Genomic DNA, 13852 nt, shown 5'->3' with positions numbered 1-13852 from the left:
GTTTGGTTACATTTGATATTCCAGGTTAAAAAAACTGTTATGCCAGTAGTCAAGAAACACATGTAAAGGACACAAGAAAATCAACAGAGAGTTTATAGTAAATATGTTCAGATTTTTACTGCTTAAAACAAAGGATAATGTGTTAGTACGAGTTCCAGCTACTTAAAGTAAGTTCCTAGCAAGACAGGAAGGACCTATTTGGATGGTACAAAATAAAGTGAACTACAAAATAAGACAAACTGGAAAGAGAAAAACAGAGCAAATGTATTGCATACGTGCATTTAAACCCCGCAGTAAAGCCGCAGCTTCTGCAGGTAGCATGGGAAATTAAATAGACACAACTAGTATGTTAGCTGGAAATTCTACCACTGTTGTTCAAATGCATGAAATACTGTCCAAGGCTGACAGGAAATAAAATTATTTCACTGAGAAAAATGTTCTTTTTCGAGCTACCTAACACAGCAGACTTAATATGGAATTGTAATGAAGCTGTGCCAGAGAAGAAGATAAACCTAAAACTGTACAGGATGCATAGTCCCAAAGAAAAGCAGTAGGTGGAAAAAGTGAAAAAAATGCTTAAAAAAGGAGTTGTGGAGAAGTCCTAAAGTAAATGGAACAGTCTGAATGTGCTTGTTCTTAAGCTGAATGGCTCCATAAGATTTTGAAATGACTTCCATGACAAATTCACATTTGACACTTATCCAATGCCCAGAATGGATGAATTCATAGAAAGACTAGGAAAGGGATACTGGTAAATTTTTCTCACCCTTAAAGCTGAAAAAGCCACACTTGAATGTCTTATTCATTGCGCTGTCTTACCCACTGGACTCCACAGAGCTCCTAACACTTTTCAAAGGCTCATGGATACAATTCTGAAACATCACACAAGGTAGTTAGTAATATACTTTGACAGCATAGCAATTTATTCTGAAGACTGGCAATAATGTTTTCCCAAAGTGCAAGCCAAGCTGAACTTTTTTTTAAGGGGAACCAGTACCTACAGTTAATGCTCCTTAAAACTAAGCTTTGCGTGACAGAAGCCGAATGAATTAGGTTGCGTGACCCTAACAGAAGAAAAAAAAAAGCTGCCAAAAACTGGCCTGCAACCAGTATCAAACAACAAACAGAAGCATTCTTCAGATAGCAGGCTACTATGTAAAATCGGCATCCAACTTTGGTACCACAGTCTGACTGTGACAGACCTAAAAAAGGTAAGGCAAATAAACTGTAGAAACAGATGAGGCTTTTAATTTTATCAACTAGAAGCGGTCTTATGATCACAGCCAGTCTTGACTGCCCCTCACTTTATTGAGCATTTTATTGTGCACACCAGCGCAAGTATAACTGGTAGCTGCATTACCTCCAGAAGTGTAGAATGTTGAACAGCCGGTCAGCTACTCAAGTAAGAAACTCCACCTCACCTCTACCTCACCTATATTAACTTTGCAGTCGCATAGTGGCAGAAAAAGAAAAGGGAAAAAACACAATAAATGCACAAATAAACTTTTTTTGCAGCTGGAAAAGCTTTGTCCCCACAACGCCTTTAATCTCCACAGCCATACAACAGTTAAGAGAAGAGGGAAAAAAAAACAAATAATTTCTTTATTTTAAAATATTCATTCAAACATGATTCACGTCAAATGAGTTTGAGTCAACTTTGTTCAATCAGGTGTGACTCAGCAAAATGTGACTCATTCAAAATAATCACTACCTTGCATATATGCGCGCACAGAGTATTCAGATGTTTCACTGATAACAATTTCATACCATCCATATCAGCAAACTTATATGAAGCTTGTATGACTTTTTATATCAAATACTAAAAGGGAAATTTTTATAAGGGAGGGCTTGTCCCCATATTATTTAAGGCTTTAATTTTACTTGGGTAGTTAGTAAGCATGCAGAACAGGAAGCCATTAATGAGTCTAGCACAAATTCCCAATTGCCCCAAATAAATGTTTGGTTAAGTGACTTGCTCAGAGTCACACAGATGGCAAATGAAGGTTGAGGGAATCAAACCCTGTATCACAGGAAATAGTTCATAAAATGACTCATAGCCTTAATTCTCTGCACAACTGCCAGACTTAGGAATTCTGAGATCTGCAGAAAAGCCACCACTTTCCAACAAGTCTGCACAGTCAGAAACCACAGTAAATGTCTGTTTTAAAAATGTGAAATACCCCTCAGAGAAACTTCAGGTTTGAGCAAATTTAACTGCATAGTTTGAAAGAATGAGACATTCTAGTGTGCTCAATGTATAGTACCACACCTACAAAAGCAAACAAGGTATGAAACATTTTTAGCCCATAAATTAACACAAAAAACATAATTTTGATGTACATAGAGCTGGCCTACTTATTGCATCATGACAAAGATTGCATTTCTTGAAGTCTTACAACCATTTCCATTCTTTCTGACAGTGCTCATCATATTCTGAAAGTTAAACAAAGCCTGCAGTCCACCTACCTTGCCAGACACAAGGAAACTAGAGAAGAGCTACGTTATGCTTAAGGAAGATGTAAAGCAGACATCTATTTGAGAACTGAAACCAAGTGACAGATGAGCAAAAAGAAAAAAAAAAAAAAAAAACAACATAAACCCCAGGTTATCAGTACTTGCCACATAAAAGATTTTCTGTATTTAAGTGGCACTCTTGTCGGTCTGGTTTGCCCTGAACTCTCCAGTCCAAGCTATTACTGAGTTCTACCCACCTATTAAATTTCCTGACTACCTCAATCTTCCCAGAGTTTTACTGCACCCACCCATGAACACTTAACACCGTGCAGAGTCACTAATGCTCTCAAAATTAAGCCATGTATCCACTAAACAGGCAACTCTATCAGGCTGACCCATGCTTAAAGGTCCGTTTTATTCCTAGAACATGAGTTCAGATACCATCTCTTACTACCAAAGATCACTGCATTACAAATATTAAAAAAATATAGTTTTCCTGTCTATCCCCAATTACATATTTACTCATTTAAAAAGCAAAAGCTTTCTTCTGCACCCCGTTTCCATCAAGCTACCCCTCTAGTATATGCGGTGAAAGAATGTCTCTACTCACATCCAGCCATTATCCCATTCAGCAGGTTAAAATCTCTTGTACAAGACCTTCAAAAGACTTCTGCAAAATAAATGCAATGCACTTGGATTATGAATGACTGAAATTTAATATTCAAGTCACAGCAACAAGCATGCACTTGTCTCAAGGTTTTCCACTCCACAGAGGTCAATAATTCTAGAGAACTGTGCATAATTCGAGATCACACATTTCACAGCCAATCTCCAGGCAATCCAAAAGGCCAAATTAGCTATCCTGCTCTCTAGCCAAAACAGACCATAACCAGCTCCAGCAATGTTGCTGCGTTGCCTACTGTCTACTTCCCCCAATCAGAAAGTATTCCCCAAACCTTAGCTATATGATGACCCAGCTGCTTTACTCACTGAAGAGATGACAGCATATAGCCTTACTACCCACTATATTTCATGTAGCGTAACTGGTATGATCTGCAGTGGGTCCACAGTTCATGCAATGGCAGAAGACTGCAGCAGCAGCAGCCAAAAGCTGGGAGTACCCTCTCTACCTTCCTATTCTGATAAAAGATAGGATATGTTGCTGTACTGTTCCTGTCACCCATTCACAAAGTATGGATGCACACATGCTACCTCTCATCTGCAGGACAGGCTGTTACAGCAATAGCCGGGGGCACACAGCTTTAGTCAAGGTCAGGTTTCTTCAGAATACTCAGTTCTCTGCTCAATAACTGACTCCTAACTGAATCTTACATTTTAAGAAATCCATCCTAGATGACAGCGACCCGTTTAGTTTATTGCTGCAACTGTCAGCTTTCTAAAATGTCGTCATCCCTAACATCAGAAAATGTCACTGCAGAAATAAAGATGCTACTCATCCTCTTCAGCCAACTACAGACCAATATCACAGACTTCCCATCCAGACAGATGTCAAAGAGTCCTTAGCATGCTGCAGATATACAAGGTTTTAACAGGTTCCTCATCCTTTATGAAGAACATGCAGTCACAGTGCCTGCACAGTTTGCTATATGTGCAAGGAGGGAAGGCAGGCACCCCTAACCAGCTCATTATAGCCGGACATGCTGTATTCTAGGGGAGAGGGGAACTTCAGTGTTTCACACACAATGCATACTGCAGCTGGAGGACATCTGCCTACCAGTACACTACAGCCACTACATTTGCATACTACATTGTGCAGGTCACATCCCCAGCAAGAATATAAAGAAAGCAGCAGAACACACACTAACAAGAAAACATGGATGCATCATTCAGTAGCCTATTCCTAAAAGGGAGATATGTAAACCAACATTTAAAAAAGGTTGCAAAGTTCACACAGAGGTGGTAGGATTAAATGCAGAGGTGTAGCTAGCTATTCTGGTGACCACCCAACCAAGACAAAAAAAGCCCTTCAGTTCTTAAAAAAAATGCCCTTCTTTTTCCTTATAAATTGTAGCAAGCAAGCAGCTGCTACAGTTTATGCCACAGACAGAATACTAAGCAGTTCAGTTCTGACCACAACTATAATACCAGCATTTGAATGCCAGTATTGCACTGCACTGAAGACCAATCCGCATCAGCTGATCATGCCCCCCTAGTACTTTGCACCTGGGGCAGTTGCCCTGTTTGACCCACTCTAGCTATGCTACTCATTAAATGCAACTTAGCTTGACAGACACTTGTATTAGCAAAGTAAATTCTTAAAATGGCTTTATACTAACAGATATACATTTACCTGGCTGCTCTTTTCGTTCAGTGCTGCTGTTGCTGCTGGAGCCGGAGGGCTGGTTTTGCATCCTACATCAGTGAGAAAACTTGCCCAAAGGGCATCAGCCTTCTTTTTCTCATCCTCTTCATTATTTCGGCTTTCTATTGGCACAGAAGCCTCATCTAAACCAGCAGTACTCTGTACCTCTTGCTTTTTGCTTGCTTCTCTCTCTTCCAAAAGAAGTTGCCCTGTTTTCCTGTAAAAAAATAAATACGTTAGGATCCTGATAAGGAGACAATAAGGCAAGCCAACAAAAAAACCTGGAACCAAACATTTTTTTAAAACAATGTTAAGAATTTACATTTAAATGCAACATGTATGGCTTGTGACAATTTACCAGGCTACTTGTTCATCAGTATTAAACACAGCCTGACATTCTCTTGTAAACCTACTTAACCTCAGCTTTTCCACTACATATGGCTTGAACCATGTAGAAAAGCCACAGTGGTGCACATGTATAAGGGTGGCCCCACTACTGACCCTGGGAATAACAGACTTAATAATCCCTTGTCCTCAACCATTTTGACTTTGTGAAGGGCAGGTCCTGTTTACTGAACACAGTGGACTTTACTTTTGAGAAAAGTGACTGAAGCACAGGATATTTAACTCGGTACAAACCATCCTACTTTGATCTAGAAAAGGTCTTCATCACTGTCCCAAACTCTGGCATGGTAAGTAAGCTTGCCAGAATAAATGCCAACCCCCATGTAACCCAGTGGATCGAAAACCTTTTTAGAAAAATAATGGTGAAGGTCAGTGGCAGGGTTTCACCCAAAAGGTTGGTCACAAATGGAACACCAAAGGGTACCATGCTGACTCCACTCTTATTTGGGTTACACTTCTCTTTCATATCCAGGCTGATGTCAAGGGGCTCTGGATGACTAAGTTCACAGACAACTGCAAACTCAGTGTAGTTATTAACTCCCTAAATAAAATCCTCCAGGATGGTCTTAGCCACACTAATTCCTGCTGTGAAGACTCACAACCTGAAGCTTATCACAAAAGAAGGTAGCGCAGTACTCTTTGGGAAGCAAGAGCACCCCTTCACCTATTACACAGATAACAGCCTCCCTCAAAGTTGATGCTACTGTCAAAGATTCAGGCAAGTTCCAAAATAACAAGGTCTCCTTTAATCACCATGTGTCAACTATTGTTAGGAAAATCTACCTGCTGCAATTAATCACTAAATGTACATCCTCCAGATCAGAACATAATTTTCCCTTCTTTCTCCCCTGGTCAGGCCTATAACAGAATATAATCCCTCTTTGCGTATATACCTGTTGAAGTATATAGCCTACCTTGAAAGGGTAGCTAGAGTTCCAGGTTTTATTTTTACTTCAAAGGAAATCATTCTGTGGTTCGACCTTACCCAAGGAGACATTATACTAGTGGATGTGCAGCACTCTCTCATATTAGTGAGGACCAGATCCAGTAAGTCTGCACTCATGGTTGATGCACTGACAATCTGATCCAGAAAGCTTGTGTTTACAAAATCCAAGGATCTCTGTGCCTGTAAATTTGGTGTCATAGATGATTTCCAGTTATTACTGGAGTAACTAAAGTCACTCCTGAATATGGTATTGGGTTGGATGTGTGTGTTTCCAATAATTTTAAACATGTTAAGGGTTTCCTGGGTCATACAGGGGAACCTACAGCTTGCTTAACAAAAATTTAAGAATCCTCAAATGATGTTACAAGTGGGTCTCATTTTAGGGACATTGTTGGCAGACAAAGGACAGTGGAAGAAGGTAAAACAGATTTTAAAAGCAGTTAAAACTTCATTCTGCTACACTTATAAACAAAATGTGTGGCAGAACAAAGTGTCCAACAACTTTTAAGGTTCCTTGATTTTCAGAGGGACACTGTTTCTGCCTGCTGTCTCCTTGACAGCAGCAAAGTCTCTTACCATCTTTCAAAGGCTTTGAAAGCCTGTAACACACTTTGTGCTACATTTATTTCTATAACTGGTAACACATGGAGCAGACAAAACTCCATGCACTACAAAGAATTATGATCACATCCCCAATCATAACTGACTGTGCCTCCAAATGAATTTCTAGGCATCTATGTCCCAAACACGCAGCACCCTCATTACAATAGGATGAGATGATCATAATCGCCTACATGCAAATCCATCAAATGTTGTCAAGTTGCATCTGATCATATAACAACCCCATCAACAACCAACACACTCCATTGACTTTTCTAGGCAAGACAGAAGAAGTGAAAGGCCTTACATCTGTAACACATACGTATGAACAGAGTCAACAAACAACCTACTGCATGTCTATGAGATGTGGAAAAAAACTGGACAGCCTACAGAAAACCCATGTGAACAAATGAAAGAAAGGTAGACTTTGCACAGAAAGCAATTCCACCAAAAACTAAACCTCGCATACATGACTACATAGATATTTTCACCCTTTTAATTTCTCCAAATCGTTTGGGTTTCTAATACTGTGATGGGAATGGACCCCATTCCTAAGTCAAAGTACGATTAAAGTTCATGAAATTGGTATTGTTTCAATCTTTGATGTCAGCCAGAAGTGCTCTTCGAAGCACCCACAGTGTGCCCAGTAATGACTTCTGCAATTCGTATGGATTTGCATCTATTGGTAACATATCTAAACATGACTGTAGATTATTTTTTATAAGACCAGTTGCTCCTACTACTACTGGAAATAGAAACACAGAAATCCTCTACCAACTAATAAAACAGCTGGTGTAAAATAAATATAGTTGAAGTAGCAAACAAACATCAACTGTACCATAGCTAGGAAGTTTATTATAAAACAGGTAAGCGCTTTCAGGGATATGCCCCGTCATCAGACAACTCACAAAAACAATTCATTCCTTATATAGTAGAAGCACCTGCTATCAATTAAGTCTTAAAGATACAATGTTAAATACAAATGCTTTAACCTGGTCCACTCTAGTATATCTTGAATATGCATATATCTGGTTCAAAAATTCATAAATATTAGAATACATATTATGTATACGAGTCATGATTAATAATGGCATAATGGTTAAGGTGTTTACCTCACAGACCCAACATGCAGAGTTCGACCCTCACATGGGGCAATTGGCTAGGCTCAAAATGGCCCACAAGGGCACCCAGCCCAGCACCAATCCATGAACCTATGAACTTGTATTAAAATTGCTAAAACCATGTCCTACTATGCAAAAAATTAAAAAAATGTAAACTATAACATGCAACATAGATATAAATATATATAGTGCACTAACACCATGTAAAATATAATACGTATGTGTATGAAAAAGCATGTTGAAATATAACAGTATCTACGTAAGTATAAATATGTATGCATGCGTGTATAAAAATATATAGAAAAGAAAAAAATGATGTATATAAATATTTAGAAAATGTACATACAAATATATAAAAAATATACATGTACATATGTAAATAAAAATGTATATGCATAAGAAATACATGAACAACTTAGTATGTCATAATAACTGAACATAAATGCAATAAATAAAATTATACATTAATATATATAAAAGTTCTAAAATCCCAACAATCAATGTTTAAGTGGACGAGCTGTTAAGAACGGTTTCAAGGATACCATATTGTTGAGACCTGGTGGTTTACCTGCGTTAAACAACATAATCCATTTTTGTTCTGCAACCTCCCATGTCATTCGACAAATTGCCCCCTCTCAATCTCTCTGGCAGGACTTGTAGGACAAGGAACTTAAAATTATGGTCTGGTCCCTCGTTCTTATTATGCATGGCTATAGCACTACTCTCTTTACAATTCTTGATGTCCCTGTAGTGTTCCAATATTCTCTCTTTCAACCGCCTGTTAGTCTTACCTATGCAGAAACTAAAACATACTGTGCAATAGGTAAGATACACTACATTAGATGTTGCACAATCAGCATATTGACTGCTGTTAAAACTGAAACCCTTAAATGGGTGTACAAAGCTTCTACCACTGTGAATATGCCTGCAGGCTGTGCAATCTCTACATATGTAGGTACCCAATCTATCAGATCTATTCTTGGTGGTTGATGTATTGTTCCTATAGCAAAGGTGACTCTTTAATGTTCTGTTATTCCTAAATGTAAAATTAGGTTTAGGCCCGATAATGCCTTGTAGATCACCAATTGTGGAAAGAATACCCCAATTCTTGGTAATCACTTTACAAACAGAATTAATATTACTAGCAAATGTTAACGGCATCCTTAGGGTGTTATCATTAACCTCTTGGATATGGCTAGTCATATTATTGTTAATGATTTGAGTATTTGGTTCAATGCTCCCTTCTTCACAGAAATAAGGTCTGCACCTTTCATCTCTATTACTCCAACCTTCGTTAATACATTTATCTATATCATGTGCATTATATCTCCTCTCTAAAAAAAATATCTTCAACAGTTGTAGAGCACTAGCTAGTTCACTGTCATTGTACAATCTCATGGTCCTGTAGACTTGACCCTTAATGATATTCCGCTTGGTATGGTTAGGATGCATACTTGTGCTATGCAGGTAGTTGTTCTTCCCAACAGGTTTCCTATATAGGCTGGTTTTGATATGAATTAAATCATCTTTCCTAACCTTAACATCCAAGAAATCAATCTCATGTACAGAATACTTAGATGTAAACCTAAGGAGCGTAGTAGTATTATTCAAACAAGTAAAGAATTCATTTAAATCAGCCTCAGCCTCAGTACCATTCCATAGCAAAAAGATGTCATCCACAAATCTAGTGTACCAGCTAATATACTTACTGTATTTAGCATTAGATAATACTCAAGTTCGTTCCCATTGTAGAAGGGAAAGGTTGGCGTAGCTATTGGCACAAGCTGTGCCCATAGCCACGCCAACTTTCTGTAATAACAGTTCTTGTGAAAAATGAAAACATTGTTGGTCAAAATGATGTCCAACAATGCACAAATCAACTCACATTTATTCATGGTATGATTTGTAATATTAAGTAATTCCCATACATTGTTAATACCCCATTCATTGGGGATGACAGTGAAAAAGTGATTCCACATCCATTGTCACAAAGAAACAACTGCTATCACCATTAATCACAGCCCATTTCAATCTAAAAGTTTCCAAGAATGTTTTAGAGTTTTAAGCACATTATCACAATCTTTCAGCAATGGGTGTAGATTTTTTTTCAACAAAAATCGAAACGGGCTCTGTCACCCACATTTTGCTAGATACAATGGGGCGCATTGGTGGTATATACAGACTTTTTATGGATCTTAGATAACCCGTATACCTCTGGAACAGTAGGGCTGCTCACAGTAAAATACTCAAATAATTGCTCATTAATCACCCCTGTAATCAACAGATCAAAAATCAAAAAGGAAATCTTATCTATAATGCCCTTCACAACAACCCATGATACAGATTGATATGTTACATCATTATTTAACAATTCAAACATTGTTCAAGATATAGTCCCTTGTCTAAGACAACAACCCTGCATGCTGGGTCTGTGAGGTAAACACCTTAACCATTATTAACTATGACTCATATACATAAATATGTGTTTTAATATTTATGAATTTTTCAACCAGATATATGCATATTCAAGATATACTAGAGTGGACTAGGTTAAAGCATTTGTTTAACATTGTATCTTTAAGACAATGTAAGGTGTTGGGAGGGTGGCCTAATGGTTAAAGTGTTTGCCTTACAAACACAAGGTGCAGGGTTTGAGTCTCACAAGGGACAATTGGCTAAGCTTACAATGGCTCACAAGGGCAGTTAGCCTAGTACTAACCTATGAACTTATGATAGCAGGTGCTTCTACTACATAAGGAATGAATTGTTTTTGTGTGTTGTCTGATGAAGGGGCACATCCCTGAAAGCGCTTACCTGTTTTATAATAAACTTCCTAGCTGTGGTACAGTTGGTGTTTGTTTGCTACTTCAACTACCATTGGAACTACCTGGGTATCTTTCTTCCTCACTGCTTTCGTTTCTGCTTGCAAATCCTGATATTTTATAATTTTGTGTCTCGTTACTGGGAGTGGTGATTTCAATGGTCAATGCTACTTTTGTCTTCTTTTCTTGGACCACTCTATCCAGTTTTCTAGCATCTATCTTTTGGAACTGTTGGCAATGGATGATCCCATGTGATGTGGACTTCAGTCTGTGTAGGCATGCACATGTGTGTATATGTTTGTGTATATACACCCACAAAACATAAACAAATGACATACCTTGTATACAATTACATACGTACACAGCATGCAAATAATTACTGTGCAGACTGTACACCTATATTTTATGTATGTGTGCACACTTAAATATACAATCATAAAGCAGAAAGACACATGCACACATTCATATCACAGCTTACCATAACAGACCAAATATTTAAAAGCTCACTTTATCAGTGATTATGCAAAACTATTTATATACGTATTTCTTATACTGCAAACCAAATCATTCAAATACAACTGCTCCTACAGTAACCAAATTTCAAAACAACAAATGTCAAAAGGAAACAAAATAGGGTACTTCTTCAGCATATATGAGTCCAAGCAAACTACAAGTCATGAATCCTGCAGTATGATGTATAAACTCTTTTTCCACCAGCACGTGCAGGTGACAAGTTGAAAAATCACAGGTTCTAAGGACACCAAGAGTAATACTTTAACCTGTTTAGACAGAAATTTAAAGTTAAATCTTTTACAACATTGGTCTACAAAAAATGAAATGTTGGCTGTCAATCACATTAATTTCCAAAGTGGCAACATTTGTGGTGTTTTTATTGCTTTTTAGAACAGCAATGAAAAAATATGATGTGAAAGTCCAATCAGGATGCAGATGATGTAAGAGACAACAGTAAGAACAGAACACTTACCATCACATAAATTGTGTCATACCTACCTTGAAGGGATGCCCTTAGAGCTTTTGTGGGCTTTCTTCTTTTGTGTCTTTTCTTCTTCACCTCCCCGTCCTTCATCCTCTTCATCATTATCATCCTTCCCATCATCTTCACTATCATCCTCATCTGTGAGATTAGACCATGATGATCAGTACCAAAGTGTTAATTGGATAATGTTCATGATTTGTAAGAAAAACAATACTCAACATTCTAAATCAGCACTACCACTTTACTATTCATTAGTACGAGTACATGATGCTCATCCAAATACATACAGAAAAGAAAAAAAATCAGTGGTGCCTTTGAACTGCAGACAGAAACCAGAATCAAGTTATGGTAGTAACTTTTTCAACTATACATTTACAGCATTTGCCTACAAGCAGGACAATGACAACTGACATCATAAGAGACGAAATTAAAGCAAACAAGATATGGATAGCTTTAATGAAATGTGTAAATTATATGGATTCTAGGAAAAGGTCTGAACTGGAAATAAAAATATATAACTACAAGAGTTGAGATAATTACCAGGACTACAAAGAGGACTGCAAAAAATCATACTGAAAATTTCACAGATGCTATGCCTGCTCCATGCTAAAAACAAATCCCAGCTTGACTCACACTCCAAGCTTTTCATCAATACAAAGCAGACTTCATCTCTGGACAGGGCAAAAGCCTTCCAACCTATTCATTCTCTTGAAGATGACGTTACCGTCCCAGCAGACGGGTGCCAAACCTATAACAACTGTTTTGGTGGAGAATGATACATCTACTCCTACCTCCATCATCCCCAACTCAGTGGCACATCTACTACCTAAAAGCATGAGCATGCCCTAGCCACTTCCACCAGTGACTGCCTATCCCTTAATAGGCTGGTTCACTTTCCTTCCCCCATGATGTGTCTGTCAGCATTGGATGTTGAAGCCCATCCTCCTCTGCCTGGCCTGTCCAGTACTCATGCTGACAACTGAATTCTGGTCAGCCAAGGTGTAATTAGGGTTTCCTCACTATACGCCCCAGGGCCAGGTCGCAAAGCAAATTTTTGATAGAGAAAAGGGATTCTCTAGTAGTGTATTATGAGATGCAATGGCCTGGGCTGACAAGAAATAATGGATGGCACAGCAACAAAACAAGAAAAAGTGCAAGGAATCAGCAGTGGCAGCACATATTAAAAAATCCAATGGGCCTATACTGGCACAAGTTATACAAGTACCATTCCCATATGTGGAAGTTACTGACCCTTGCAAGAGACGTTATGCTTTGTATCTTACTAGATAAAAAGTCAGCTTTAGACATTTCACACTCAACTTTTCAGGACAATGCAAAATGGACCACCATGACACAGGACAAGAATGAAGAAAACTGATGATCAGAACTAGTCCCCAAATGAAGAGAAGAAACTTAAGACAGTGAAAGCATAAAAAAGAAAACCACAAAAAAAAACAGTGGAAGCACTGAATCACACAAAAACTTTAATCCACCGGTTTAGTGCTATCAGCCCAAAACTTAGGCCTTCATCAGAACAAACATTTTAAAAAAAATGTCCCATTTTATAGGGTAATGAATACACTTTGAACCAATCGGATCTCAGCTGCCATTAAACCCAATGTAAAAAAACAATTCCAAAATAATAAATGCATATTGATAAAAAATATGTCAATAAAAACAGTAAAACTATTTACATTTATTGTAATAGGCCTTTCTTTTTAACACATCTTTATAACTGACACCATTGTTGAGCTCTGGTGCCCTACAGGTATCCAAAATAACCTGCCATTTCAACTCCCTAAAATCAGGTTCCCCATTTTTTTTTTACATTGGGTTTAATGGCAACTGAGATCTGACTGGTTCAAAGTGTATTCGTTACCCTATAAAATGGGACATTTTTTTTAAATGTTTGGTCTGATGAAGGCCTCTAAGTTTTGGGCTGAAAGCATTAAACCAGCTGTTTTCTTTATTTTTGTGAAAGTTACACAAGGTGTGTGACAAGTCTGCAGTTTTCTTTTGGATTATTTGTTGTTACTTACAAGATATCTCCAAGTGGAGCACTACAGGCGGAGATAGTTTATTGACTGTGACTATTCACTCATTCCCTATGGATTCGCAGGCAGGTGAAAAAGGTGTGGATGTTGAGTTTCCGTATCGCCCAGATGAACAGAATTGTTTCTGGAG

General features: G+C 38.0%; 1 protein-coding gene across 1 annotated transcript in view; it reads right to left on the bottom strand.

The window, feature by feature from the left end:
- CFDP1 (craniofacial development protein 1) overlaps positions 1–13852 on the bottom strand; it is a 681610-nt gene that overhangs the window by 633657 nt on the left and 34101 nt on the right. Inside the window, exons 2-3 of the mRNA XM_044081456.1 lie at positions 11683–11806; positions 4766–4994 (exon numbers count right to left, since the gene is read on the bottom strand). Coding sequence (XP_043937391.1) covers positions 4766–4994; positions 11683–11806 — 353 coding nt within the window. The remainder of the gene's footprint in view (positions 1–4765; positions 4995–11682; positions 11807–13852) is intronic.

Source organism: Protopterus annectens, chromosome 8.part0 (genome assembly GCF_019279795.1).
Source record: "Protopterus annectens isolate FY-2018-M chromosome 8.part0, PAN1.0, whole genome shotgun sequence".
NCBI lineage: Eukaryota > Metazoa > Chordata > Ceratodontiformes > Protopteridae > Protopterus > Protopterus annectens.
This window is presented reverse-complemented; position numbering and strand designations above follow the sequence as displayed.